The sequence below is a fragment of the Sus scrofa genome, chromosome 5, assembly GCF_054392235.1.
Source record: "Sus scrofa isolate SSC_HxYL_T2T_F1_AM1 chromosome 5, Sscrofa_HxYL_maternal_Yorkshire_Landrace_v2.0, whole genome shotgun sequence".
NCBI classification, from domain to species: Eukaryota; Metazoa; Chordata; class Mammalia; order Artiodactyla; family Suidae; genus Sus; species Sus scrofa.
This window is the reverse complement of record NC_139387.1, coordinates 76,385,557-76,412,541: the sequence shown is the minus strand read 5'-3', so window position 1 is coordinate 76,412,541 and position 26,985 is coordinate 76,385,557. Positions and strand designations below refer to the sequence as shown.

Below are 26,985 nucleotides of genomic sequence, written 5' to 3'. Positions count from 1 at the left end.
TCCTTGATAGTTTGGTAACTATTATACATAAATATATTGGATCTAGGGCCTTTTTGAGGACTAAAATTTTGACTATGTTTTTGATTTCTTTTGTGGTTAATTAGAAAAAATTATTTTCTTTCTGGCATGTGGAAGTTTTTGGCAGGGATGGAACCTGCACCACAGCAGCCACTGGAATTGCTACAGTGATTCCAGATCCTTAGCCTGCTGCGCCAAGGGTACTCCTAAAAATTCCTTGTGAAAACAATTTTTCTGATTTATATTTTCCTATATAAAAAAAAGCACCTACTTCATCTGGACTTTTCAAATATATTGGCAAAAATTTGTTCATAATATTCTCATCATTCTAAAAATCACTGCCACAATTGTGAAATTGTGTAAGCGTAATTGTGTTGCTTTTCTTATTCCTGATGTGTCTTTTTAAAAAAATTGGGTGTGATGAAAGCTTCTCTATTTATTGGTCTTTTCAAAGAATTAGTTTTAGGGTTTGTTGATAAAATATTTTAGTTTTATATTTCACTAATTTTTGATTTTATTTTGATAAAGGTATTCCTTCATACTTGGAGGTTATTTTGCGATTCTTTTTTTTCCGTCTATTAGTTGACTTACTGTACATTTAAAAAATAAGTTAATTTTGTTCCCAGGCCAGGATCAAACCTGAGCCACAGCATAACACTGAATCCTTAACTGCTAGGCTAAGGATCAGTGAACTTCAAATCTCATATTTAAATGTGGCTCAGGCATCAGTGCTGTTAGACGTTGTGGTTGACAAGGTCCCTGTGTTCTCACCACTGTGGCCTGACATTTGAGGGGCCTGTCATTTTGATTTAATACATTTTGAGCAATAATGACCCTTGGGCTTAGGTGTGGGGAAAGGATTCTGAAGTCATGGTGAAGGTGGAGTTATCTGATGGGGAGGCTCCTGGATCTTCTGGAAGGATCCCCGAGGATGGTAAGGGCTCACCACCTCTTCCAGCGCCATGGCATGCAGAACACACATGGCATGTGGAACCCCAGGCCACCCTGTGTGGGTGTGCACCTGCCCGCACAGACCCACCTGAAGAGGAGCAGCACGGCCTGGGGGAAGGTCTGGAAGTTGTTGTTCCGGTTGATCTCCGTCGTGTCATTCAGGGCAATTTTCCCAAAGACCTAGCAGGGGGAGGAGATGGGGCTCAGTGAGCCGTGGACGGAGGGTCCTGGCCCCCCCATCATTCGGTGGACCCTCAGGGTCACAGCTGACCCCAGACAGGCTGGCTCATAAACTGGGAGGGGTCCCATCTGTGACCTGCAGGGCCTCGGGGTGGGGGCAGGCACTGTCCAGCCCCCCTCCTCCCACCACAGTGGACCAGGGTCAAAAGAAAAGTGCCCCCGGTCCTTGGGGGTTAGGTGGAGGCCTCACCGCTACTGCTGCTACAGGGACCAGCGCTCACCGGCCTGCCTCTTTCTTTTTTCCTTTCCTTCCACACTCCCTCCCTTTCTTTTTTTTCCTGCAGATTACTGAGAATATTTTTTCTTTTCTCTTTAAAAAAACTTTATTGAGGAATAGTTTATAGAAATAATGGCATGTATTTGCAGTGCACAACGTGGTGATGATTTGATGCCGTTGCAGAATTGTTACCGAGACAGAGACCGTTCACACGGCCGTCGTTTCCACCCCATTTTGTGGTGAGAAAGCTTAAGATCCATTTCTGGCAACTTCCAAGGACTCGGACTCTAATCTCTGTCAGGGCCTTTACCGTGTCAGCTCTGAGGGCCCAAGCACTCTTCCAGACTCAGCCCTTGGAGTTGCGGTGTGGAATAGTGATTGGGGCTGGGCAAGCTCAGCTCTGCCTTGAAATCAGAGGCCTCTCTGCTTCTTCCTGGCCATTTCAAGCTGTGCTTATCTTAGGAAAGGCAACCCTCCATCAGGGGGCAAGGTTGCTCTTTTCATCCGAAAAGGACGAAGCTTGTGGACCTTGGGGTCCTTCTGCAGCAGCAAGTGGGGGGCTCTCAGTGAAGGAGCTGCTGAGGGAAAGTGCCTTCCCGGTGTGGGTTAATGGGCTGGGTACCCCCCCAGAACCGGAAGACAGGCTGCAGACTGGGTCAGGGTAGGACCAGGTGCAGTGCACACCTGCTCGATGGAGAGAGCCCGCTGGCCACCCAGTCCCACCCCCCACTTGGTCGGGGTGGTTTCCAGCCCCTCAGACCTGGACAATGAGGGGGTGCTGTGTGGCACACGCTCCCCGCTATTTCTTGCAGGGGACCTCTCTTGGGAGAGGTTTCCCTTTGGGGATCAGAACAATGGCAGGGGGCAACACCTAAAGGACATCACGGGGTGAGGGCAGCTCTAATGCTGGTGACCTCTTTGGCTTCAGAGGAGGAGGAAGAGGAGGAGGGAGGGTGGAGGGCGCTGGGGACGTGGGGCTGGGAGGGGGTGGAGGAAGCGCAGGCAGAGGAGCCCTCGGAGCCTGGCCTACCTGCATCCCAATCACGGCGTAGATGAAGAACAGCATCACGATCAGGAGAGCCACGTAGGGCAGGGCCTGGTGGGGGGGGTCACAGAGCGTGAGGCCGGCGGGTGGGGACCAGCTGGCTGGACCCCTCCCTGGGGCTGGTCTCTGTAGCTGCTGCCTCTTTGGGGAGGTATTTCCAGGAGCCCCACAGACGCGGTGGGTGCCCAGGAAGGGGCTGAGCCGGTGCTGACCCCTCCCCTCACCTTGGCGCCAAGCACGGAAAGGTGGGCGGTGCAGCCAGAGGAGTAGGCTCTGAGTGCAGGGGGTGACCCAGTGTGACCCTCCCTCCCATTCTCAGTAAAAACCATCTGCAAGACGCCCTCCTGCCACACAGCTGTCCTTGTGCAGCTGGAGGACACACCAGGGTCCCTCCCCTCCCACAGTGGGGAGCTGGCCCAGCAGGTGTAGGAAAGTCAGAACTAAGGAAATGCAAACAGACATGGCAGCCTGGGCACGATCCTGACTCTGCCACTCTAGTTGTAGAGCTTGGGGCATGGACTTAACCTCTCTGAGCCTCAGTTTCCTCCTCTGAAAATGGGAAGAAGTGTAGTGACCTCAGGGGTTTTGTGCATTTAGAGTATTTTAGGCTCACAAAACGCCAGGAGGCGCCTTGTCTGAGGCTGGTCCTTGTGTTCTCTTCACTCGGCATGACTTCCGTCTCTTGGAGGGGCCTGGAGGGGCTCAGGGCAGCTGTGGGACGGAGCCCATGAAACCACAAGGTGGCACCGAGGGACCATGGGGCGTGTCCTGCCTGGTGGGTGTTCAGCCCCCACCTGAGTCCGGGAAATGCTGAGGTAGGTGAGGAGGGGGTAGCCTGGATAGTTACTGCTGGCTGTGGGACCCCAGGGGTGCGTCCAGGCCTGCTCCCACCCAGGGCAGGAGCAGGGGGCCAGGGAGGGGAAGTTCCTGGCCTGGTGGGAGGGGGGTGCCTGGGGGCACCCTGAGGGCAGAGTCCTTTGCTCTGGGTGCACTTCGGCAGGACCCACCCTGTACTTGTCCCTGGGTCTCCATGGGGCCAGTGGGAGAAACTGCCAGTTCAGGGATCCCTGCAGTGGTGTCTCCAAAAAATTCAATGACCCAACAGCTGAGACTCTTTCAGTTGCAGGCTCACATAACACTTGTGAGAGGGGCCAGGGCCATGCTATTCTGCTCTTACACAAGGAAGTGATTGCAGGGAGGAGAGAGGCCTGCAGTCGGCAGCCTTGTGTGTCCTCGAGTGGAGTGACACCAGGGTCCTAGGGAGTCTGGCTAAGTTCTAAGCAGGTAGGGACAGCAGATGATGCCCCGCTGGGAGGGGCTACAGGGGTCATCAGACCACCTCTGTCCACAGCTTTCGAACCTGTCCCCTCACTAGGCCCCATTCTTGGGGAAACCCAGGATGGAGAGAAAGCGGAAGCCCCAGCGGGGTCAGTGGGGCGCCTGGTGGGCAGGGTGGGTGCTACCTGGAAGGACTTGATGAAGGTCCACAGCAGGGTCCGGATGCCCTCCCCGCGGCTCAGCAGCTTGACCAGACGCATGACCCGGAAGAGGCGGAAGAAGGTGATGGAGATGCGGGAGTTCTCCTCCGCGTTCTGGGGCCACCGACAGGAGGTGGCAGTTAACACCGAGGGAGGGGTGCGGGGCGTGGCAGGTCAGCTGCACTAGCTGCTGGGTGCCCGCAGGTGGGTGCGGCCCCAGCCTCGTCAGAGCCCCGCTGTGCCTGGGCCAGAACCTCTCCCCACCGCCCCCAGTCTTAACGCCATCGGGGGAACAGGAGGAGATCCCGCAAGGAATTCCATGTGCCTTGAATCTAGGCCCAGAGCGGCCCCTGAGGGCCCTGCCTCCCTCATGCCCCACTTGGCTGAGGGTGCCATATCCTGGTGGCACTGGTGGTCCTGGTGGGTGAGTGGGCTGCCCACGGAGGGGTCTTGTGCCCCGGCCATGACCCAGCACTCTGTTGTGTCACCCCCCCCCCCCACTTCCCACAGCCCCTGTGGCTGCAGGTGGGCTTGAGCTGTTGCTTGGTGCTGGGACAGTGCCTGGCCTGTGGTCCCTGCTTCCGGGCACGCCCCCTGCCCCAGAGCCTCAAGCTGCACATACCTGGGGGGTTGGGGGTACGGGCAGGGGGAGGCAGGGGAGCTGAAAGTGAGTCCCGCTGCAGTTAAGACAAGACCTAGGGCCCTGCTCAGGACAGGTGGTCTCCCCAGGGGCATCCTGGATGGAGGGCGGGGTTGGGTGAAGAGGCCAAGGCCAGGCCAGCCAAGGGGGGCTAGGCCTGGGGCTGCTGGGTCTGAGGGACCCTGGGTCTGGCATATGCCTGTCCAGGGTTCAGAGGCAGGACAGGCAGACCGTGGCCCTCCTTCCAGGTCTGCGGTCGATCAGCACAGACTGACCCCTGACCCTCCTCCTGCCCACACTGGCGAGGGAGCTGGGAATGGTGGCCCCCAGGAAGCTAGCCGGTTCCCCAGAGCTAGTGCAGACCCCCAGCCCCATGGGTACCAGGAGAGAACGGACCTTCAGGCTTCCTGTTACTGCTCCTGCCGCAGGCCCTTGCTAGGAGGCATCTCTGGGCTGCTGCTAGGACCCTGTGCCCTGCTTCCCAATTCCTGGCTCCTCTTGCTTTATTTCTAACCATCTCCAGGTCGGATCTGCCCTGACAACACCCTTGGAAATCCCCCCCAGCGCTGGAGACCTGGCGGCTCCTGGTTCTAACCCCGTGGCTGGCTGATGGTCACTGTGTGGCCAGGGCTCCAGAGGCCTCTCCTCCCACGCAGATCACTGCTCTGCCCTGAGGGAGCATAGAAACGAGGCTGTGGGGAGTAGCACACGGTGAGCCTTCTATTTCTGAACCAGAGCTGCTCTCCAAGGCAGGCTGCTGGGGGTGGGGGGGTGGGGGGAGCTGGCAGCAGGCCCGTCTGCCCCCAGCCCTTCCTGCTTGTGTTTTGAAGTCTTTGATGCCCTTAGTCTTTGCATTTCTATCACCTGTGCTTCCACTTGAAATTCTATTTTCTCTCCTTCAAAGGAAAGGAGGTTGTGCCCCCAGAGGGGGCTGATGGCTTTGTAACTCTGGAAGGGAGGAGCAAGCTGTGTTACCCCCAGCTGTGAGCAAGGGCTTGGAAGTCCGTGCTGCAGGGGCAGGTGCATCTGACTAGGTAAAAAGCAAAGTCACGTTTGAGTCTGAGCTCCGTCCTGGGCTGGGGCCCTTGTGAGGCTGCTGTTGCCCAAAGCCCTAATGACCTGTGACAAGGGGCTCAGCCCTTCCTAGAAACACCACCTGCCAACCCCGTCTGGCCTTGTCTGCTGACTCTCAGGTCTCAGGGAACCAACCCACTCCCTAGTCCTTCTAGAAACTCACACTTGGCTCACTTTTGAAGTGTGTGACCACAGCATTTCAGAGAGGGCTGTTCCAAAGACACTTCAAGGTCATACCAGGGAGCCTCTCTATCACTTTGACCAAAGCAAATCACGGACTCTTATGGCAGGAGTGACCCCTGACCAAACAATTTGCTGCAGGGAAGTGGGTGGGCCTAACTGTAATGCACCTCACAGGGGACGCTGTCAGAGTGGTGGAAATCCAACCGCCCACTCAGAAACCTTTTCCTGGGACCTAGAACTCAGAGCTTGAGGGAGGCTGGGGACTCTGGACGCCTGGCGATTGGGAGGGAGCCCTGCCTCTCCGTCCTGGCTGCTTCACCTCTTCTTCCTCTCTTCCTGAGAGGCCTCCCCATGGCCTGTGGCCCCATGTGAACCCCCAGATTAAAGTTGGAGAGATCAGCCAGCGGAGCCCTCAGGACGTTTAACAGGAAATGACCCTTGGGTCCTGTTCTCTCCCAGTGGCTTGTCAGACAGTCAAGGTCACAGTGAATTACCACCCACAGGAAAGCTCAGGGACGGAAAAGTCACAGCAACAGCACTTGACAGCTCACAGACCAGGCAGGCAAGGTGCACGGCAGACACAGACGACATGCATGGGAGCTGGGCTCCGAGAGACCAGGGGCTGGGGGGTGTGAGTGGGGACATTGGAGGGGGTCACAGAAGCTGAGAGCGTGGTCTGGAGGCTCGGTCTTACCATAAAGGGAGAGCACTGCGTATGTTCAGCTGGCTTTAAAGAAAGGCAGACAGAGACAAGCTGTAACGCGTCTCCACTGAAGACACCGGCGTTCAGGTCTCGGTAACACAGGAGCAACACCATGGCAGCAGAGGGTAAGAGGGGCCGAGCGGAGGGGCGCAAAGCACAGGCCTGGCCAGTCCTGGGCGTCCCTGCCTTGGGCTGTGCCTGGCAGGGCTCCCATGTGGCCAGGACCCTCAGGGGTTCTACCTGGAACGGTCGCTGGCCACAGATTAACTCCTTCACACCCTTTCTAGTGAGGTCTTCTGGATCTTGAAGATGGAGGTTTTGCTGGTTTTTAATCAGCTGTGTGTCCTAAGAGAGCCCCTGGGTCGGGGGGCACTGCACGCACCAGCATTGCCAGCGAAGGGTGGGCGGCCTCGCCTATGTGCAGGGCAGGTCTTGGCCCACACGAGTTGGAGCAAAGGAGCCAGGGCAGCAGCCCCCAGGCTCAGGGGCGACTGAGGCTGAGTCACCACCAAGGACCATCTAAAGAGGTGGTCCTCAACCCCACTGCAGTAGCGGCCAGCCTTCAACATGAGGCCCAGGAGGGAGGTGGTCCTGCCAGCTCCTGGTCCACAGGTGTGAAGAACCTCGTCCACTGGCAGGAGACACAAGGGTGGACTTGCTTTGTAAATCCAAAAGCCCTGCACACAACCGGACACCTCAGCAGCTGTTCTCCTGGGCCTGACTGGCTCCTTTGGGGGCAGCAGCTGAGGAGCCTGGCCACTGAGGTGCATCCCGCCGCAACCCCTGTACCCAGAGGTGGCCTACCCTGGACTGGCCCTGACCCCTGAGCTGCTAGCTCTTTCTAGAAGGCCATGACTTCACTCTTACGCTCCACTTTCAGAGGGTTGCTCTTGTGTTTCTGTTTTCAAAGTACAAACAATGAGAACGTGGAATGGGGCTTTTGAAGAACGGAAAGGTGCACAGTTAGACATTGGCTCACAGACTGAAAATACTTCTGGTAACAGATTTCTCAGCAAATTCCTTGTTTTGCCATGGCAAATTGGTAGGTGTCCCTTTTTAGGATGGCTGGAGAAACAGGGTGAGGCAGGGGAGGAGAAGAAGGGACAGGATGCCTCTCTGGTCATTTACGGAACAGGTTCTAGATCTGTCTCTGCTTCCTGGGGAGTAACCAGTGGTCAGGTGGACCCACGTGCCTAGAGGGTGTGGGGCATCCGGGATTGGGCCAGCAGGAGAACACAGAGACGGACAGGCACATGCACGTTCAGGCAGGCGTGCACGTGCACGTGCACGCGCACACACACACACACACGGAGGAAGTTTGCTCAGGCAGGCGCGCGCGCGCACACACACACACACGGAGGAAGTTCCAGGAGGGTCAAGGGCTTGGGCGCCGGTGTTAATGGAGCTCCGTGTTTCCAGGCTCAGTGGGGGAGGGTCATGGGGGGAGGTCCACACCACAGTTAGTGCTGGGGCTGCAGGCAGCACACTGGGCCAGTGCTCCCTTCTGGATCTGCCCTGAGAACCCCCCAAGCTGCCCATGACTCCCAAGAACCCTGGGCAAATGCCTCGACCCTGTCCTGGATGGGACCAGGTGAAGGAGACTGAGAGGACCCACCTGGGTCACGTGGCCCAAATGGATTAATCCCCAGCCATTAGAAAAAGTAAAACTGCTTTTTTTTTTGTCTTTTTAGGGCCACACCCTCAGCATATGGAGGTTCCCAGGCTAGGGGTCTAATTGGAGCTGTAGCTGCCGGCCTAGACCAGAACCACAGAATTGCCAGATCTGCACCACATCTGCGACCTACACCACAGCTCATGGCAACACTGGATCCTTAACCCACTGAGCGAGGCCAGGGATTGAACCCGCAATCTCATGGTTCTTAGTCGGATTCATTTCTGCTGCGTGATGATGGGAACTCCAAAACAGCTTATTTCACTTGAACATTCAGAATCCTTCACTTGGGATTCTTAAATGTCTTCATTGTCACTTTCTTGCTGCTTTTGCTCTTTTATGCTCCTGTGTAAGATCTCATTTACTTAAATCACATTTTACTCCAAGATTTACCTTTAAGTCTGTCCTAATCACCTTGAGCATCTCTTACTATTTTAACAGTGTGGCCAATCACGTCATCCTTATGGTGCATCATTCCAACAGGAGACCAGGAGGAGTCAGGAGGTACTAGGCCGGCCGTGGCGAGAAGAAGGATGGGGCCTCTGGGGACCCAGCCCAGGTGATGGTGGCACCCCAGAGAGCCTCGCTTTGGGAGAATCTGGAGACTCATAGGTCAGTTTTCTCTTGGGCCTTAAGCCTTGCTCTTTGGAAGGTGCTTCTGACTTGCTGGGGCAGAGTGCCTGTCAGTCACTCGCACAAGCCTGTTCTTAATGAGGAGCTGAGTGTACAAGAGCCACAGCTTCAAAAATAACTAAGCATTGTAATAGAGCCAGAAAGCACCTCAGAGCGACTTCTAAGTGGAGGGAGAGGGAAGAAGCCCATCACACGGCCCTGCCCTCAGAGGACCCACCCCGGACACCCTGGCCAGACTTTGGTGCCCTTGCCCGGCTGCAAGCGGAGTTCCCTGAGCTAGAGGGGTCAGGGCACCTCATCTATGCTTTCCACCTGGAGGTTGGGGAGCGCTGCCTGCCCCCCGCTGTGACTCCCTGAATCACATCCTGAGGAAGCACCGAGCATCATCAGTCCCACCTTCTGAGCTAAACTCCACCTCCGACTTCTTCCCAAACTGGCTCCCAGCACCCCTGGAGCAGCCGTCTTCCTGGGGATGAAGGGGTGCAAGAACCCATAAGGTGCGGGGCCCTGGAGCCTGGTACCCTCCCTGAAGTCCCCAAGCAGCGAGTCCATCCAGAGTGGGGAGCAGGGAGCCCATGTTTGTGCGGCCAAATCCTTCGCCTCCATTTTCTAACGATCTGGTCATTTTCAAGTGTTAAAGGATATTGGGGCAGTGAACTTAATTTGTTCTTGCACTTGGTGGAAGTGACATCAGGTTATTCCTGCTGGGTGGGGTAGAGGTGGAGCATTTCCGGAGAGTCCTGGCTGGTGGTTCCAGCTGACACGCCCTGGCCAGCAGAGAGGACGGCCTCTGCCCTTACGTGGGCACTCGAATGCAGACCCCCCAGGTGCTTCAACTGCCAAAGACCTGGGGCGGCTTTGGCTGCAGAGAGAGATGGCCTCTGACTCCAGTTCAGGATCAGGGAGAAGCATCACCTCCGCGGATGAAGGCTTTGTTTCCGGAAAGCACCCCTTCTTCCTCTACATGAGGTCCTCTCTCTAGGATGCCAAGGGGACCAAGGGGACGCCAGGTCTGCAGACGTTCTCCAAGGGCGCTGATGCTTCCTGGTTCTTAACATCCCATGGCTTCTTGGAAAACTGAGAGGTTGCTGAAAAATCGCTCTTAAGGTGCGAAAGGGATTGCTTCCTCCTTGTGCTCCTCCTCCTTTTCCTTCTTCCTCCTCCTCTTCTTCCTCCTCCCCTGTCTTCTCCCCCTCCTCCGCCTCCTCCTTGTCTGCACAGCCAGTGGGCCAGGGTTACTGGTGATGCAGGGCTTCCAAGGTTTGAGTAAGCCACGTCAACTGGACATACAGTGGAGGGAAGGTGTCCTGGCCCTCAGATTTAAAGCGCAAGTGAAGAAAACATGCGTGATCAAAAGCAGTTCGTGGAGATGCCACTGCAGCTCAGCAGTCACGAACCCGACTAGGGTCCAACGCCGGATCCTAACCCACTGAGCTGGGCAGGGATCCAACCTGCATCCTCATACTAGTATCCGGGGGGAGGATGTGGGTTCGATCCCTGGCCTCATTCAGTGGGTTAGGATCCGACATTGCTATGAGCTGTGGTGTAGGTCACAGATGTGGCTTGGATCTGGTGTTGCTGTGGCTGTGGTGTAGGCCAGCAGCTGCAGCTCCCATTCGATCCCTAGTTTAGGATTGAACTGGCAGCGAGTGTGGCCCTAAAAAGCAGGAAAAAAAAAAAAAAAAAAAAGCAGCAGCTCTTAATCAGAATTTCCATTCTGCTCTGCTATGAATGGAGACCTGGAATTGGATGTGGGAAGGAGGGGAGCAGGGAAGAGGAAGATGGGACTATGAAGGAGCAAGGCAGGGAGCAGCCTCCTCCCCAAGTCCCCCACCTTAGAAACACTGGTCCTGCGAGGGGAGGATGCTGGAGGGGCTCAGGAGCAGCAGGGAGGGACCAGCAAAGGGAAATGGGGGTGTAGGAAGGTGGCAGGACCGTGTGCACCCCACCCAGCTTGGCCTGAGACCACCAATCCTGGTTTAATCTTCCCTGAACCAGCCCAGGCCACGCGGACCCCTGTCTAGATAGTGGTGCCCAGTCTGGCCCTCTCTGCCTGGTGGGAGCAGGGAAGGCGCTGTGGGCCAGGCTGGGGTAGAGGGAGGCATGAGCAGGGCTGTGAGCCCTGACAGCCCTGAGGGATGGGTGTGCAGCAAATATTGACTGTGGAGACTGCTTCCCGTCACCCCTGGCCCCAGGCCCGTGCTGGGCAGAGCCAAACCCTGCATTACTTTTCCAGGGAGCAGTGAGGTCACCATCAGAAGTCCTTCTGTTGGTCTGGGTCAAAGGACCACTGGGGCAGCACCAGAGGCCCCGCTTTGTGCCCCGGACACTGACTGACAAGCCCCAACCCCCTAAGTGTTGCTCCAGCCCCCTTGGGATCCCCCCATGTCCTCCTGTCCAGTGGCAGAGGAGTGGGGCAGTCTATACCTCCTGTGCCCATAGATTCTGAGTGCCCCCAGGGCAGGGACCCAGGGCCAGGGGCCCCCGAGATGTTGCATCCAGGACAGTCTACCTGAGGTGTGGCAGGTGGTGCCCTGGCGCCCTCTCACTCCCCAAGAGCAGCACCGTGACCCCCTCTCCCACTCTTTATCCTGAACCTATAGGCGGAGGTTGTCATCTCGCCTTAATGTCAGGCTTGGGCCACTTTGCAGTAGGGCGCTGTGTCCGAGGAAGTCCTCCAGGGTCCCTCTCTGAACCTGGTCCAGAGGCCCCTGGACTGGTGTGCTTTCCCTTACACAGCCTGTCCTGCTCCCCCACCTGGAGGTCCCCCCAGAGCCTGCCCTCTGGAGAATTTCCACGTGAAAATTCTGACTCTCATGGGCCTTGGACGCTCTAGGAAAGGACGTGCACAGCAGGGCCTGTGAGGACATGGGAGGGTCGTTGTCAGGAAGTGCCTGGTGTGGAGTTGTGGGGCCTCTGGGACCACCTGGGCCCCCGTGCATTCAAGGACATCGTGGCTCCAAGACGGGTTCACTCTTCTGGGTCACCTGGCTTCCTCATCAGTGACTGGGGACAGTTCTGTGTCCACAGGGAGGTTTGAGCCTCCCAGCATTTCCTGTTGTGCAGCAGATGTCAGACCCAGGAGAGGAAGATGGGGAGGCCATCGGCCCAGATGCCAGCAGGGGTGGGAGGGGGCACTTCTGACGCCCCAGGAACTTCCACAAACAGTCACAGGGTGTCGACTCTGGGTTTTCCTTCCAGAAAATATAACTTCAAATGCAAGAGGTAAAGTCTTCCTTAGGGGGTGAGACACTAACTCTGGAAGTGTCAGATGGAGGAGGAGGTGATGCTGGGAGAGGATGGGTGCCTGGTCTGGGCACTGATGCAGGATCCAGTGTGACAGACAGAAGGTCAACCACAGGTGGCCCTGAGCATGGAGGCTGGAGGCCCCGCTCAGCCCTGCCCATCTCTCCTCCTCCTTTAGCGCCTCACCCGTCAGGGCCTCAGGCCTGTGACTACCATCTCTGTGCTGCTGTCCTCATGCCTGACCTCAGACCTCAGATGGGGGATCAGCTTGTCCACCTGATGTTGCCACTTGGCAGCCTAGTAGACATGCTTGGAAGCCCCGTCCTCCTCGTGCAAATGTGCTACCCCCGACTCCCGCCCAGCTGACACCAGCTGCACCCTGCCCCACAGGCCCCGAGCCGAGGCATCCGGGTGCCTCTTTCTCCCTCGCCCACGTCCACCCATGTCCAGTCTGTTAGGAGGTGCTATGGGCTCCACTTTCAGAGCAGACTGAGAGCTGGACCACCTGGACCCCTCTGCTGCAGCTCTGTCCCCTTTTATCCAGATGGTGGCAATGACCCTCCAAGTGGAGCTCCGGCGTTACCCTTGACCCAAAGGGGCCCCTTGGGTCACGGGACACTTTTTCTCAGAGGTGCAGTGTCTCCCCTTCCTGCTCAGGTTCAGACCATATTCCGGTGCCCTCCCTGATCGGCCAGACCTGAAAGCTCCCGTCCGGGTATGTGCAAGGCGACACCTCCCTTCCTTCACGCCTTCACTTTGTTCAAACATCACCTCCTCAGTAAAGCTCATCTTCCCGGAAACAGCACCTGCCTTGTCTGCTCCCTGCTCCTCCGATCCCCTCACTGGGCCCTATTTCTTCCCGAAGCACTTATAGCCTCTCCCATGCTGGGTGATTTCCTTATTTTCTGTGCTCATGTCTGATTGTCCCCCTGCCTGAGGATGGGGCTCTGAGGATGGGCTTTGTTTGGTCCACAGTGGACCCCGGCACATGAAAGGAGAGGCTCCAATGTCATGGGAAGCCTGAACAAAGTTCCTGGCATTGCTGGGCAATCCACTTCCTGAGAGGGCACCAGAGCCTGGCAAAGGCCGGAGAAGGGAGGGGCATTTGAACCAGGGAATATTTGCAGGGCGTCCGTGAGAGAAATAAGAGCTGGTGTGCGTAGGTTTGAAAAAGTCAAAGATGATGAGCTGCAGGTGAAAATCCCTCAAGGATCCTCTGAGGCTGGAATGCAGCATTTGTCTGCAAAATGAGGTCTGGTGACAACAGTCAGCTTAGAAAGTTCAGGGAGGCCAGGAGTGGCACCCGGGAAAGGCCCTGGGGCCGAGCTCCCCCTATCCCAGGGCGCCCAGACCCCATGCTGCCAACAGCCTAAAGGCAGAACCACACGGTGGAGGGTCCTGCTTCCAAGACAAAGTGACTTTGCTCATAGAACTGGTCCCCACAATCCTGGCTGCTGTCTCATGCTGGGCCACGTCCGCGCTGCAAGACATGCCCACCAGGGCTTGAGTTACGGGCAGTGGTCAGCAAGCTTGCTTTGATCTGGCGGACCTGTGGATCAAGAGTCCAGGTGTACATGGGATCCAGGGCTGTGATGCCTGTGGGTGGTCAGCTGTCACTCCACACACTGATGGTGTGTCCACAGGAGGTCTGGAAAGAACGTCCTTTGCTTGGGCACCAGGTCTCTCTCTGTCACTAGCGCTTTACCGTTTAGGTGGGGCTTTTAAATGAGCTTCAAGGCCCAGCACTGAAGTACCCGCACACGCCTCAGGCAGAGGGAAGCAGGATCTGCGTGCTCCGCCTGAGCGCGGCCGCCCTGCCTTCTTCTCCCTGCCTTGGTTGACACGTGTGTCCTTTCTGTCCTGAAGCCATGGGCATGTGGGAGGAAGGGACAGTCTTGTGGAGCAGAGGGCCCCTGGATGCGCCTCTGCTTCTGTCCCAAGTGCTGTCCTCTGTTTAGCCCCAGACAACCCTCTGCGTGACTATTAACAACCTCCTTGGTCTAGAGAGTGGGGAGCCTCCTGAGGTGAGCAAAGTGGGGGTGGGGGGCTCCACCGCGGGGGTGGCTGGGCTGAGAGCTTCTGGTCCTTTCAACTCACAGGATAGAAAGCTACGAGAGCTGGATGCCGAGGCAGGTGTAATGGAAACCACTCCATGCGCCTTTGGGGCCAGCACCATCCTATCCCGAGTGGCTACTTTGGGAAATCATCACTAGATGATTTTTCCTTTGTCATTATTTTTCTTTAAACACAGCAGTAGTTTAAGAGAGAACTGCAGGTGGAGTGATAACGTGACCTCGCCAATCATGAGAGTCCCAAGGACCCCGGGACTGAGGGACCCTTGGCACCCAGTGAGCAGCCTGCTGTCATCTCCCTGTGTTTCCCTGCCATCAGTTCCAAGTGCCCTGGCATGGGTCCCCAAGGGACCCACACTGTGGGCTGTGACGACAGTCCCCCCGGGACACAGGGCCCGTCTACCTTTCCCTGGTCCCTCCAGAGGGCCCCTTGGTCCGACCTCAGGGCCCTGACCGCCTGGGACACAACTTGGGGCTTGTCCAGCCACGCAGGGTGTGCTCAGGGTGGGGGTGGGTGCTGAGGGATGGTTTATGGGAAGAGGTCAAGGGATAGTGTACACACGCACACACACGCACGCGTGCGCGCGCACACACACGCACGCACGCACGCACGCACGCATAGGACAAAGACAATCCTGGTCCCAGAGACAGAGGGGCAATGGACTCTGAGCTGCAGGGTGAGCAGGGAGGGGGTGAGAGGCTGATAAGGGACCTTAGGGTGAGTGTCCTCCTAACACCCATCTGCTGCGGGGGGCAGGCAGTGCTTCTGATTAGGGGGATCAGGAGGTAAAATTACATCTGTTCAATTGACTGGCAGCAATCGCAGGGTGGAGGGGCAGGTAAGGACATTCGGAGAGACGGTGGCCGTCATGGGGTCATTTCTGACACCTGAGATCAGAACTCTAGTGCCCCTGCTCCATGCTGTTATTCAATAGTTCAGTGCATCAAAGGTGGTACAAATGCTACCCAGTCTCTTAACCGAGGAACAATCATGGCGAGAAACTAAATCACACATGTTAAGGACCGACCGCAAGAAGGCTTGCCTATAGGTAAAGAAGAAGGTTGAACATGCCGGGACGGGACATGTGCAGGACTGGGAGGGCTGTATAGGAGGAGGCAGGTCCGGGGGAGTGGGAGGCACAGGGCCTTGGAGGGGGGGCAGGGGTGGGGCCAGGGAGGGGAGAGCCAGGCAGGGCAAGGTGGGTTCTCCATTCTCTCTGGGCAGGTTCACAGGGGTGCTGGGACTCCCACAGCAAGTAGGAAGGCTGGCCCCCCACCCGGCCTGGGGCCTCTGCTGAGAAGAGGGCAGGCCATTCTCCCTCCACTCCCAAAAAGGCCTGGAGGGGCTCTCAGCACGAATATGATAGACTGGTAGGGCCGGCCAAGTCCCAGCCCTCACCTGGTTCCAGGTGAGTGATCCTTTCCAGGACACTGGGGGCACAAAGGCTGGGGTTGGGGGGTGGGGGAGGCCAAGGCCTGGGGGCGGAAGTGGGGGAAAGGGTTTGGGTTCGGGTCCGACCAGGACCCCGGGCTGCATCCTCCTGTACAGTGTGGGTCATGCCAGGCTGATTGTAAAGGGGAGAGAAAAGGATGCAGCGATCAGAACTCCAGAGGAAAGGGAGGCCTAGCTCGTTCCAAAAGTTAAAAGGAAAAGATTAAAATAAAGCAAAAAGAAAAAAACCCTTTAAACCAAGTCAAACAAACCAACAGGAATTCCTAGGTGGAGGTAAGGGGTGGGGGGGCGGGGAGAGAAAGAGATAGGAAGAGAGCAATGGCAGTGGCATGAGAGCAGGCATGACGTCGCAGGGCAGGGCCGCGGTACTTACGTTTACCTCGGTGATCGCTATATCAACAATGCTACCCACAACAATCAAGGCGTCAAATGTGTTCCATGCATCACAGAAATAGTGCTGCATGGGCAGAGGAGCCAAGGGAGGGGGGAGAAAAACCGACAACAAAGAAAAACAAAACAAAAGAGGAAAATGAAAAAAAAAAAAAAAAAAAAAAAAAAAAAGAAAGCATGAGAGAAAGGAGAGAAGAGAAAAAAATGAGAAAAGAAAGAGGTTATGTGGGCATACTGGACCCTCACCACTCTACCGTCTGGAGGCGCACGCCTGGCACCTACCGCTCGCGGAGCCTGACAAAAGCGGGATTAGTGGGGCGCTGCGTCGGCGCCCGAGGAGGGACCTCCCCCCTGCCCGCGCTGCGGCAGAGTGGGGACAGGGGGTGCTCATGTCCCCCAGGACGGCGGCAGGTGTGGAGAGAAGCATGACTGAGGGGAGAACAGGAAACCAAAAATAAACAAAAGGAGGCGGAGAGAGAGGGGGACGGAGGCGAGGAGGAGGCGTCCGGGCAGAGTCATACTCACATTGGTCTCACTGAGAATGACGTCAATTACGCTGCCAATTACGATGAGGAAGTCAAAGACATTCCAGGGGTCACTAAAGTAGCCCTACACGGCGGCAGGACGGGAGTGAAAAGGAAGGTTAGACAGACAAGAACAGAGCATGCGCACCAAAGAGCCGCTGTCGCCGCCGTCGCTGCCGGAGTCCGAGCCCGGGAGGGAGGGGGGCCTGTCCCCGCTTGGGCCTGCCTTCCCTGTCCTCTTCCTCCAGCCCTGGCCTCCTTGCAGCACCCCTGCACCAGGCCCTTCCTACTTCCCCAGGGCAGGGGGTTGGCTGTTATGTGCAGGCCCCAGGCTGGATGGGGCTGGATGGGCCCTGCGGCCAGCACCTCAGGGGTCTCCAGCCCTCCTCCATCAGAGGGATTGTCTGCAGGAAGGGAGGGGACACAGATGTGGACCTGGAATTAGAGAGCAGCCATAAGTGTGGTCCAGGAGGGTGGCCGGGCCCTCTGGGCTCAGGGGTGACTTGTGAAGCTCAAAAAGGCAGGGACCAGGTCCTCAGAGCAGCCTTGTCAAGGATGACAAGGTCACCCTCATGCCAGCCCTGGACGTGTCCTAGGGCTTCTGGACAAAAGCTTTCCTGACTGAAAGGACACAGAGGCAGGGCCAGTCCCAAGGTTTGGCAACGTGGGAGGTGACCCTAGATGGTCTCTCTGGGTATCTCCCAGGATGTCCCCCCTGCTCCCCTGCCCCGTCATTCTGACTCAGGACCCTGCTGCAATGCCACCCAGGAGAATGGAGTTCTCAACACCTTCCCTGCAGGCTGGTGGGGGCGAGGGACATAGGCATCTAAGGAAGGAAGGGCACCAAGGCAGTCTGGTGGGGTAGGGGTGGGGGCGAGACCGTGTTCTGACTCCATCCCTTTATCCTGCACACACAGACTCTGTGTGACACTATATTCTGGGAAGAGAACAGATGAATGTTTTTAAAAGACTGTTTGAGGTACTTGGACAACTGGTCAACCAAGGGATAGGCTGTCCCAGTTGCTGGGAGGGTCCCCGAGTCCTGGGTGGGCAGACTCTGCAAAGGGAGGACGGTTCTTGGGTCTGGACCACTGCTTCTCAGAGTGCAGGGGACACCTGCAGTGGCAGTTGTACACTCAGAACGCCAGGGCCAGTCACCCTTCCCTGGTGGCATTTACTGCTCCTTTGGCTCCCCAAGGACTGTCCTGCAGAGGGGGCAACATAGGCCTGGGCTTCTGGGAGATGGATGTGGAGGTGGGTGAGCACCCAGGGTCCCTGGAGATGCTCCCGGCTGCCTCTTCCAGCTCCCTCTGCACTTCTGACCCTGGCTCCATCCAGCTCCCTCGCCCCCACTTCCCAGCCATGCCCCTTTCAGAGGGTCACCAGCCCTGCGTTCCAGGGCTGCTGCTCTTAGTGTGGAGGTCAGGTCATAGAGAAAGGGGCCTCGTGGTTCCCAGGCACTCCTGCCACAAGAAAGCAGCCTGGGCAGCCTGCCCAGGAAGCAGGGGTTGGCCGGGGCTGGCATCAGGTGAGGGTCCTGCTGGCTTCCCAGAGTATTTTTCTGAATCTCCCAGAGCCTCTGAAGCAGGGACTTCTCTCTGTCTCTGTCTCTCTAGCTCTCATTTGAGTCACGTGCTATGAGCCGGAAGGAAGCCACTCCCTCCCAGGTGGGCACACACAGGGCATGATCTCGAGGGCGGGGAGGTAGAGAGTGAAGACCCACAGGAGGACAGATACGCATGAGTGTTAAAACCAGGCTGTCGAAAACACGGCGGTTGTTGGGGGGACCTCTAGGTAGGAAAACCATCTTTGTGGGCAGAGCTGTTTGGAAGGAGGGAAGGGAAAGCTGGAACCACAGCAGAATCCAGGAACACTCAGCATCAGCCTAGGAAACCAGTAACAAAGCATTATTGGGGCCTGGGGGCAGGAGGAGAGCAGCCTGGGCGTCTCGGCGCTCAGGGAGGAGGAGGCGCTGCAGTCTTTCACTCACCAGAGGACCTGAAACAGATGGCGAGGCGGTCTCAGTCTGCAATGTGGCTGAGGGAGAGATGGAAGGGGCGGCAGGCAGGCAGGCAGAGGTTAACCAGCTGGGGGCACCTCACATGGGGGGAGCCAGACCCCAGGGGACACTGTAGCCCCTCCACCCCGAGCATGCTGGGCACCCCCTCTCAGGCTCCTTTGTGTCCGTGCACAGGACAGTCAGCTCCTCTGTGACCACGGCCTCCCTCAGCCTTCCAAGGCCGGCATTTGCTGGGATGTCCGCTGGCTGGCCAGGCTCATGCCCCGCCCTTGCCCTCCGCAGGCTGTGCTACTAGAGGTGTTTGGTTGACCTCTCTGTCCCATGGGCCCAGTAGCAAGGCCCCCACTGGCTGCAGAGACCCACTGGTTCCCAGCTGGGGAGGCTACACATGGCCCGAGATGGGGGGCGGTGACAGGGTCCCTTTAGGAGGCAGCTTCCCCTGACCTGTCCGCCCCTCTTCCTGCCCCTCAGTCCCACAAGCCCATCAGTCCTCTAAGCTGGACCATGAGCACAGTTTCAGGTCCTGCTGCCAGCCCTTCCTTCCACCCATTCCCTTCCGTGTGTGTCTACAGGTGACCAGGGAGACACCTGGCTGATCCCGCTCTCTGGAGCCTGAGAGCTCAGTGTCCCCCACTCACCCCAACCTGTTTCCGCCCCTCTCCTCATTTGCTGGAAACCATGGGTGATACGAGGTGTGATGGAGGAAGCAGAGTGGGGAAAATATCATAGACTTCTCCTCTCATGAAATCAGTTTGACCAGGAGCCAGGTCATACCCGTCACTCATTCTTTTCCTGGTGATGGGGTCCCAAACAGGAGGGTAGAAGTCAGGCTCAGGGGAAGGGATTTCTGGGCTCCCCTGGAAGTGGTAAACCAAACCTCTCAGCATCCAGCTCCCCAGAGCCAGGCAGGGCTGACTGCCCGGGGACAGTGTCTGGGGTGGAAGCCTTCCCTCTCCAACCCTGACCCTGCAGGTCTTGGGCAAGTCACCGGGCTGATGGGAATAATCCCTCTCCCGAGTGTGCTGACCCTCCACTCTCAGGCTGCTGTGGCAGAGGAGATGTGTGACCAACTGACACATCTCCTCTTAGCACATGGTTACTGGGAAAAACAGCCACCAAAGCATCACCCGATGCAGTCCACGTGCACAGGGCTTTTGCACGTTCCTCTGTTGGGTTATCTGTGCCCTGGTTCACTCCGTCCTGGAGCAATTCCAAGTGGAAAGCAAAGCAGCAAAGCAATGAGGTGTGGTGGTTGGGGTGTGATCCCTGAGGTGGCGTGTCTGGGGTCCAGCTCTGGTACTTACTGGCTGGGTGACCTTGACCAGATTACTCCCTCTTGTGCCCTGAAGAGAGGAGTGGCTGCTACATGGGCCCACGTTCCGTTTCCGGTCCTGAGAGCAGGGCTGCAGCAGGGAGGTCCAGGCATGTGCCCTGGCCCCTGAATTCTGGGCTCCCAGCCCCTTCCCCACCCAGAGCAGGGTCTGTGCTGTGATCTTTTCAGAGGTGGCGCAAGCTCTAACACGGATGGTGTGAGAAGCCACAGAGATGTGCTCGCCGGGGCCGTGCTGCCCGCCCTCAGGAGCTGCAAGGCAAGGCTACTGCCACCGCTCACTTTCTCCTCTCCTCTGTTCCCTCCTGCCCTTCCACGTTGGCTGCCTCTAACAGATCCAGCAGAAAGAAGCAAAGGGACTCAGAGGAGGTGACTGGAAGATTTTCCTGGTGGGGACAGGTGTCTCGGACTCTGTCCAGGGTCACTGCCCCAAGACGGCTCCCTTCCAGGACCACACGGAGCTCAGGGATCAACATGGGAGGCTGTGGGACTAGACGTGGCCACATGAGACGGGGTGGGAGGCCGTCTGGAGGGAGGGAGGACAGGAAGGAATTACAGATGCTAGGGGAGGACAGGTGAGCAGGGTTTAATGGGAAAGGCCCCTGAAGGTGGACAAGAGGGAGGGAGGACCACTCGGACGCTGGGGATGGGGGAGAGGGAGAGGTGCAGCAGGGCCTCTGAGATGCTCTGCAGAAGCTGGAGGAAGGGGTCAAGGCCTCCAGGGCAGGTGGTGCCTAGAGTGGGAGGTTGGTGTGTGCTTGGTCAGGGAAGGGGGTCTGAGAGAGGCACTGGGTGAGCAGAGTCAGCGGGTGGGTGTGGGAGGCGGCCCCCGGTCCTGGGAGCCCTGGTTTTTCTTGGGTTCTGGGTACTGGGGGGGCTGGGCTCAGCTGGCAGCAGAGTCATACTGGTAACTGCTACCACGCAGAGATGATATAAATTGTATGACATTAGGATGCCATTCAGACATAACAGTAATCAGGGAAATGAGTGGCATCTGGGGGGAGGCATGGCTGGCGCACAGCTGCTCCCGGCCCCCAGCAGCCCTCCCTCAGCAGCTCCCACCCGCAAACATGTCCCTTCAGAGGCTGCAGAATGTCACAGCACAGACAGCCTGGAACAGGGTGGGGGGCAAAGGGCAGCAGCAGGCAGGGGCCGAGGGAGGCCCAGGTGGGTGGTGGTGAAGGGAGCTGTGCCCCGGGTTCTTAGGGGAACACACCCTCTGAACTGGACATGGGCTCTGATTTTTCTTAGGAAATAAGCTTTTTCTCCCTTGGGGGACTTTCAGAGACCGTCACTCATTTATGGTTCTCACTGACACACAGTGAGTGCTTCTGGGCCCCTGGAAGTGTGCAAGGTGTGGGCAGAGCACGAGCCAGACCTGACGCGCAGCCCCCCAGTGAGGGTGAGGGGACAGGGCTGTCGGCTGGGCTCCTCTGGGGCCTGGGGAGGGCCGCTTTGTGCAGGTTTATGGCAGGATCCCACTGCAGCATCAGCCAAAACGGGGGTTCTAGGGGACAAGGCACGCGCAGACACATCGCAGGGATGCAGGCACTTTCAGGTCAAAGGGACATGGCGAGCACTGTAGAAGGGGACAGGAAGGCAGAGGACAGCAGCCTTGGGGGGAGTGGGGAGGACAACTCACCCCTCGCTTGGGGGTGAGCTTGGAGCTGTCTGGCCTCCTGGAACCCTCTCCTGGTCCACCCAGCAGAGCAGGCCCTGGGGAGAGTCCCCCAAACCTGGGCTGATAGTCCTACCCTCTCACCTCTGTGCCCTCCCCACCCAAAGACCTAAAGGGCTGGCGCCCCTTAGCGCTGCCCGGCTGGGCGGGTGTGACCCACTGCAACCTTGCAGCCCCCGAACCTGTGCCCACTTCCTAAGGAGTTAACAAGAGCGCCCGCCTCCTCCTATGGGAACAGCGACCGTGCCTCCGGGGCTTGGCCAGGGTCAGGAGTTCACTCACGCAGCATGGCTGTGACGGCTCCCATGACCATCTGGTCTTGGCCTTGCCATAGCCTCTGTGGCAGGGAGTCCTTCTTCCCCCTCCAGCAGGGCCAGGCTGGATGCCACCACCTGCAGGTGTGGGGACCCCTCCCCTTCCCAGATGCGGTGGGTTCCTCTCTTTCTCTGTGGCGGGAACCCAGGGACTTTCCCACGGCCGCATCCCACAGCGTGAATAACCTTCACATTAAATGATGAAACGTAACAGCTCACACTGTCTTTTCTACATGAAAGCTTTCCGAGTCTCCTGTAATCATTTTTCATCATTCCTAGTGACTTCTGTGCCCTCAGGCTCTAGACAGGGGAGGGCCTGTCCCCACGTAACAATACTCGGTCCAGGGAGGCACCCCAGCACAGCCCTCTGCACCCACCTGGTCTGGGATACTGGTGGGCAGGCAGCAATAGGGTGCAGAGGAACGGGGGCCACCCCGCAGGCCCAGGCCAGGGGCTGCCTGCCTCCCTTCTCTTCCCTCCTGGCCCTTTTAAAGGTGGCAGACACCTGGGGTGCAATTCTGGGTCGCAGGGGTCATGGGGTCCCGCTGATGGTTTGGATGAATAGGTTTTGTGTGAAATTAAGTAAGAGGCTGATGAAGCCCTGCCTTTAGCCCAAGGTAGTGGCTCTCACAGGGAGCATCTGCAGGGCCACCACCTGCACTGAGGATTAGGAGGGTGGCGCCACGGATGCTGAATGTCCTGCTGTTTGTGGGACAGTCCTGTCCAGGGGAGAACGGTGCTGGGTCCTGAGGGACTACGTGGGTGCCAAGTGCAAACAAGGCACGTGGGTTATACTGACTTTGAGCTGTGATTCTGAGGCCTCACCTCTGCTCTTACTGGCTCTACGTTTTGTGTGGAATGAATTCTCCTGCCCTACAGATCTTCCTTCCCATTACCGTGTAACTTAGGAATTACATATGCAGTTTTATGTTAGTGTATAGTTGTGACTTTTCCATACGTAAAGATTTAAATTTCCTCTGAATTTTATGTAAGGAAAAATAAGGAGGTATTTCAAAGTATTTGTTACAAAAAGGGAGCCTTGGTTCTAGATGGACTGAAGCCCACCAGCCTAAAAGAATGTCCAGGTTTCCACACAATTTTCAAAAAGGAAATGTTCTCGCTGGTTCTTGGGAGTTTTTAAGTTGACTTTTCCATGTTGGTGAGGACGTGCATATTTCTTTATTGGCTACACCCTAGGCATTCAGAAATTCCCGGGTCAAGGATCGAACCTGAGCCACAGCAGTAACAACGCCAGATCCTTAACCTGTTGTGCTACCAGGGAACCTCCAGGACATTCATATTTTTTTCTTTTTTCTTTTTTTTTTTAAATGAAAGTTGCAATGTTTATTTCAGGTTTTCTCTCTCTCTCTTTCTTTTTTTGGCCACACCCACAGCATATGGAAGTTCTGGGGCCAGGGCTCAAACCTGCGCCACAAGAGACCTGAGACACAGAGGTAAAAACGCAGGAGGCTTAACCCGCTGGGCCATCAGAGAACTCCCAACATTCCTATTTCTAATGTAGTTTTATCAGCACTGAATCTTGGCGGGTAACCAGCCACGAGTCACAGATTCTCCTGAACGGGACCTGCGGGTTCCTCAGGCAGACATTCCCCAAACGCTTGTACACGATGCACAGGGAGATTCTCCCCTGGGCAGACCAGTCCCACACGTCGCGGGCACTTAGCAACCTTGGTCCCACCCACTCAATCCCAAATGTCGGTCTTGCCCCCTGCAGATTCCCAAACCTGTGTCGGGAAGAACATGAGCTCTGTGAGACGTGACTGGCATTACACAAAACCAGTGAGGCAACAAACAAACCCAAAACAAAGATGGCCCTCCCAGAGGGTCAGGGAGCCCTGTACTGGGAGCCCTGACCTGGGCCAGCCCCGAGCGCCACACACCAGGGGCTCTGTGTCCCTCCCTGGGAGAGCTGCCTGCTGGCTTAAGGCATGGTCACCCTGCTAGGGCGGCCAGCCTCTCAGCTGTGGAGGCCTGTGCAGGTCTGCCTCCCTCGCCAGCAACTCTTGGCCGTGACCGGAGTGGCTGGGTGGAGGGGGTTTCCTCCTAGGATGTCAGGGTTATCACCCTGGGGCTGGAATTCTTTCTGTGTCCTGTTTCCCCAGGGTGCTCCCCTGACAGGTGCACAGGCTGGAATGGCGTTGGGGGCCCTCGGGGAGGTGACTAAGCCATGTCGGTGGAGCCCTCAGGTGTGGGAGCTCCCTAACCCTTCTGCCTGTGGAGAATACAGCCCTGCTGGTGCCTCGACCTTGGACCTCCAGCCTCCAGACCATGAGAAACAGGTTTCTGCTGTTTCTAAGCCCCCCGGCCTGTGGCATCTATCACAGCAGCCCGCGCGGACTGGCATGGCTGTGACCCCACTCAGGCCCTGCTAGGCCAGTCTCCCCACTTCACTGAGGGATGAACATGGAAAGGACAGAGCACGTCTGAACCGCGGGCCCCACCTGCCCTCCCGGCTCCCTCGAGGTGATGCTGAGCGAAGCTGAGCTTCCTGTCCTCAGCCTCCTAGAATCTTCTCTCGGTGGGATCTGCGGGCAGCAGATGATTAAGCAAGAAATAAACTTTGCTTTGTCAGAAATGAAGCCTCACAAAAATTACTGTCTCATGCAGAAATGCACATCTAACTTAAAACAGTTAGAAGGAGAATTACAGCGGGTGGTGGGGTTGGAGCCAGAGGTAAAGCCGGAGAGAAAGAAGATTTTAGCTGGGAATGTAAGTAGCTGCTGAAGACAAACCCAGTTTCCAAAAGAGGAAATGGCCCTGATTTGTTTCCTTTCCTGCCAGTCACCCCACTTTCTCCTCTGTCTCCTGGTCCTTTACTGGCTCTAAGGGGCAGTCTGGCCCCGGCACTGGGCATGGGATTTCCTGCCTGTGGGGTCTGCTTGGCACCTAGAGAAGCTCGGCCCCATCTGCCCAGGCTGCCCCGGCAGGGTTCGGGGGCCCCTTCTCTAACTCAGGTCCTCGAACCCTGCCCCCACCCTGGTGCTTCTGTTTCTTCATTTCGGAACCTCTCCTTGCGCGTGCCCCCCCCGCCCCCGCCCCGCGCTGGCAGAGCTGATGTGGATGTCAAGGGAAATCACGGCCCAAGTAGGATGCAGTACCTGAGGGCAAGGTAGGAGGGCTCAGTGGGTGCAGACAGGTCCCCTCCCTGGTCACCTACTGGGGGCTTGTCCTGTTCCTCCACCCATCGGGCCCCCTCCTGGGGCATCTTCCTCATGGAGGACAAGGAGACAGTGGAAATGGTGAGTCCATGTCTGAGCACTGGCCCTCCGCCTCAGAAGCCCCCTACCGCCTGTGTGTGGGGCAGGGGTGCCCCTGGGGAGCCCCAGGTGGCTGGAGGATGTGGTTGTGTGAGGAAGACAGCTTGGCAAAGGGGAACCAGGTGCTGGGTCTTCAAGGCAGGAGGTTCTGGATGCAGTAAAGCGGACGGGGTAGACGGGGCACTGGCTGCTGTTCTTGGCAGAGCCCTCCCTGACAGCTCCCTGCAGCCCCTCCCTGTCCCAGCCTCCCTCTGCTGGCCCAGCCCTCGTCTGTCCCTTTGCCACGAGCCCAGGGGAAAGGAGTCAGCTGGTGGCCACTCTTTCTAACATGTCCATGTCCTTAAGGAATCCCTGCCCGGGGCAGGGCCAACAGTCCTTCCTTCCCAAGACAAAAAAAGCAGTTCTATGGATGATGGAAATGGCTCTGCTCGGGGGCACCACAGCCAGGACCCTCACTGCACAAGCGAGGCTGGAAATAAGACAAAGGCTGCCTTTGAGGTCGGCAAGTCCAAGGCCAGCCGCCCTTTCTCAGCTCAGACTTCCAGACGAAGACCATGCTGGCCTGGCTTGGCCTCGCTGCTCAGGGCTGACCCTGAGCCACCACCTTGGCCTCACAGCTGGGCTGCTGCTCCCCTGGGCAAGGCCTGATCAGGGCCGGCCTGGGGCTGCGCTGGGGGAGTGGGCCCTACAGGGAGCACCTTGACCTCCATGGTCCTGACCCGCTGGCACCTCGACACCAGGTATCCCAGCTCCTAGCCCAGCAAAGCGCTGGAGGGGACCCATCGGCTTTCCTGAGACACGAGGAGAAGTGTCTAGAGGGTCCACGCAATGAGATGTGTGCAGTGCCCGTAGCTGACTGAGATGTTGGCTGAATATTAATTCAAGCACGAGGATCTCGTCTATGAACAGGGATCTGACGGCCAAGGGCTGTCCCTCCCGCCCCCGCTAATTTCGGGCAGGTGAGCATCTGAGTGAAGATGGGATACCTGGCCAGGGCCCTTGCTGGTCGCCTCCTGCTGACCTGTGTCGCCTCTGGTAAGGCCAGTGGAGGTGCGGAAGAGAAGGCTGGGAGAGCTGCACAGCCCAGCCTATTGGAATAAGTGCCCCTTTTCCTCCCCTCCAGCTGAGCCCCCGTGACGCCCCCTCAGGGCAGCCACCCCAAGTGAAGCCCAGCCCTCGAGCAGTACGGGTGAGCTGATTAGGGAGGGCACAGATAACCCAAGTGCCAGGAATCCCCCTGCCCTGTCTCATGCTGCCAACGGCTCTAATCTTCTCTCGCACCCCTTTTTTCTAGAAGCTGCTTACATGCAGCAAGGCACAGACATTGCAGGTACAAAGGGGCAACGGAGCAGCCCTGAGGTGGGAACTCCGTAGGCAGAGACACTGACAAACGCAGGCAAACGCAGCCCTGGGTAGAGAACAGAGCCTGCGGGGGGGTCTGGGGGCTGAGCCTGCAGAGGTTTGGTTTCCAGTCTCTTCCAGATGGTGCGCCAGGGCCGGGGCGGGAGTGGGAGAAGAGGATCAGCCAACCTCCTGGAGGGAGGCTCTGCCCTGGGGCACAGACCGCGGGGTGGTGGTGGTGGGGGGAGATCCTTCAGGGGCTGGCCGCTGCCCCCAGCCCTGCGGCATCTCCGTCAGTCCTTCCCCGAGATCCCCGCCCCAGCCGCTGCCTCCGCCTCCGAGCCTACCTTGGGCTTGAAGGCGATGAGCTTCAGGATCATCTCGACCGTGAAGAGGCCGGTGAAGAGCATGTTGAGGACATTCATGGCGACCTTGAACAGGCAGCTCTGCCCGTAGTGCTGTGGGGAGGCCGCGAGATGAGCCGG

The 26,985-nt window shown here is 57.5% G+C and overlaps 1 protein-coding gene across 50 annotated transcripts in view; it reads right to left on the bottom strand.

Annotated features, from left to right (window-relative positions):
* Positions 1–26,985, bottom strand: part of CACNA1C (calcium voltage-gated channel subunit alpha1 C) — a 438,324-nt gene that overhangs the window by 31,686 nt on the left and 379,653 nt on the right. For 19 of the 50 annotated variants that reach the window (XM_084957107.1, XM_084957108.1, XM_084957087.1 and 16 more), the window contains exons 29-34: positions 26,848–26,958; positions 15,999–16,082; positions 6,541–6,573; positions 3,935–4,063; positions 2,457–2,522; positions 1,058–1,149 (exon numbers count right to left, since the gene is read on the bottom strand). In XM_084957107.1, the coding sequence (XP_084813233.1) occupies positions 1,058–1,149; positions 2,457–2,522; positions 3,935–4,063; positions 6,541–6,573; positions 15,999–16,082; positions 26,848–26,958 (515 nt within the window). Of the gene's footprint in view, positions 1–1,057; positions 1,150–2,456; positions 2,523–3,934; positions 4,064–6,540; positions 6,574–15,998; positions 16,083–16,540; positions 16,625–23,250; positions 26,959–26,985 lie in introns of those variants that run through there. The other 31 variants (XM_084957093.1, XM_084957092.1, XM_084957103.1 and 28 more) reach the window with 5 other exon arrangements.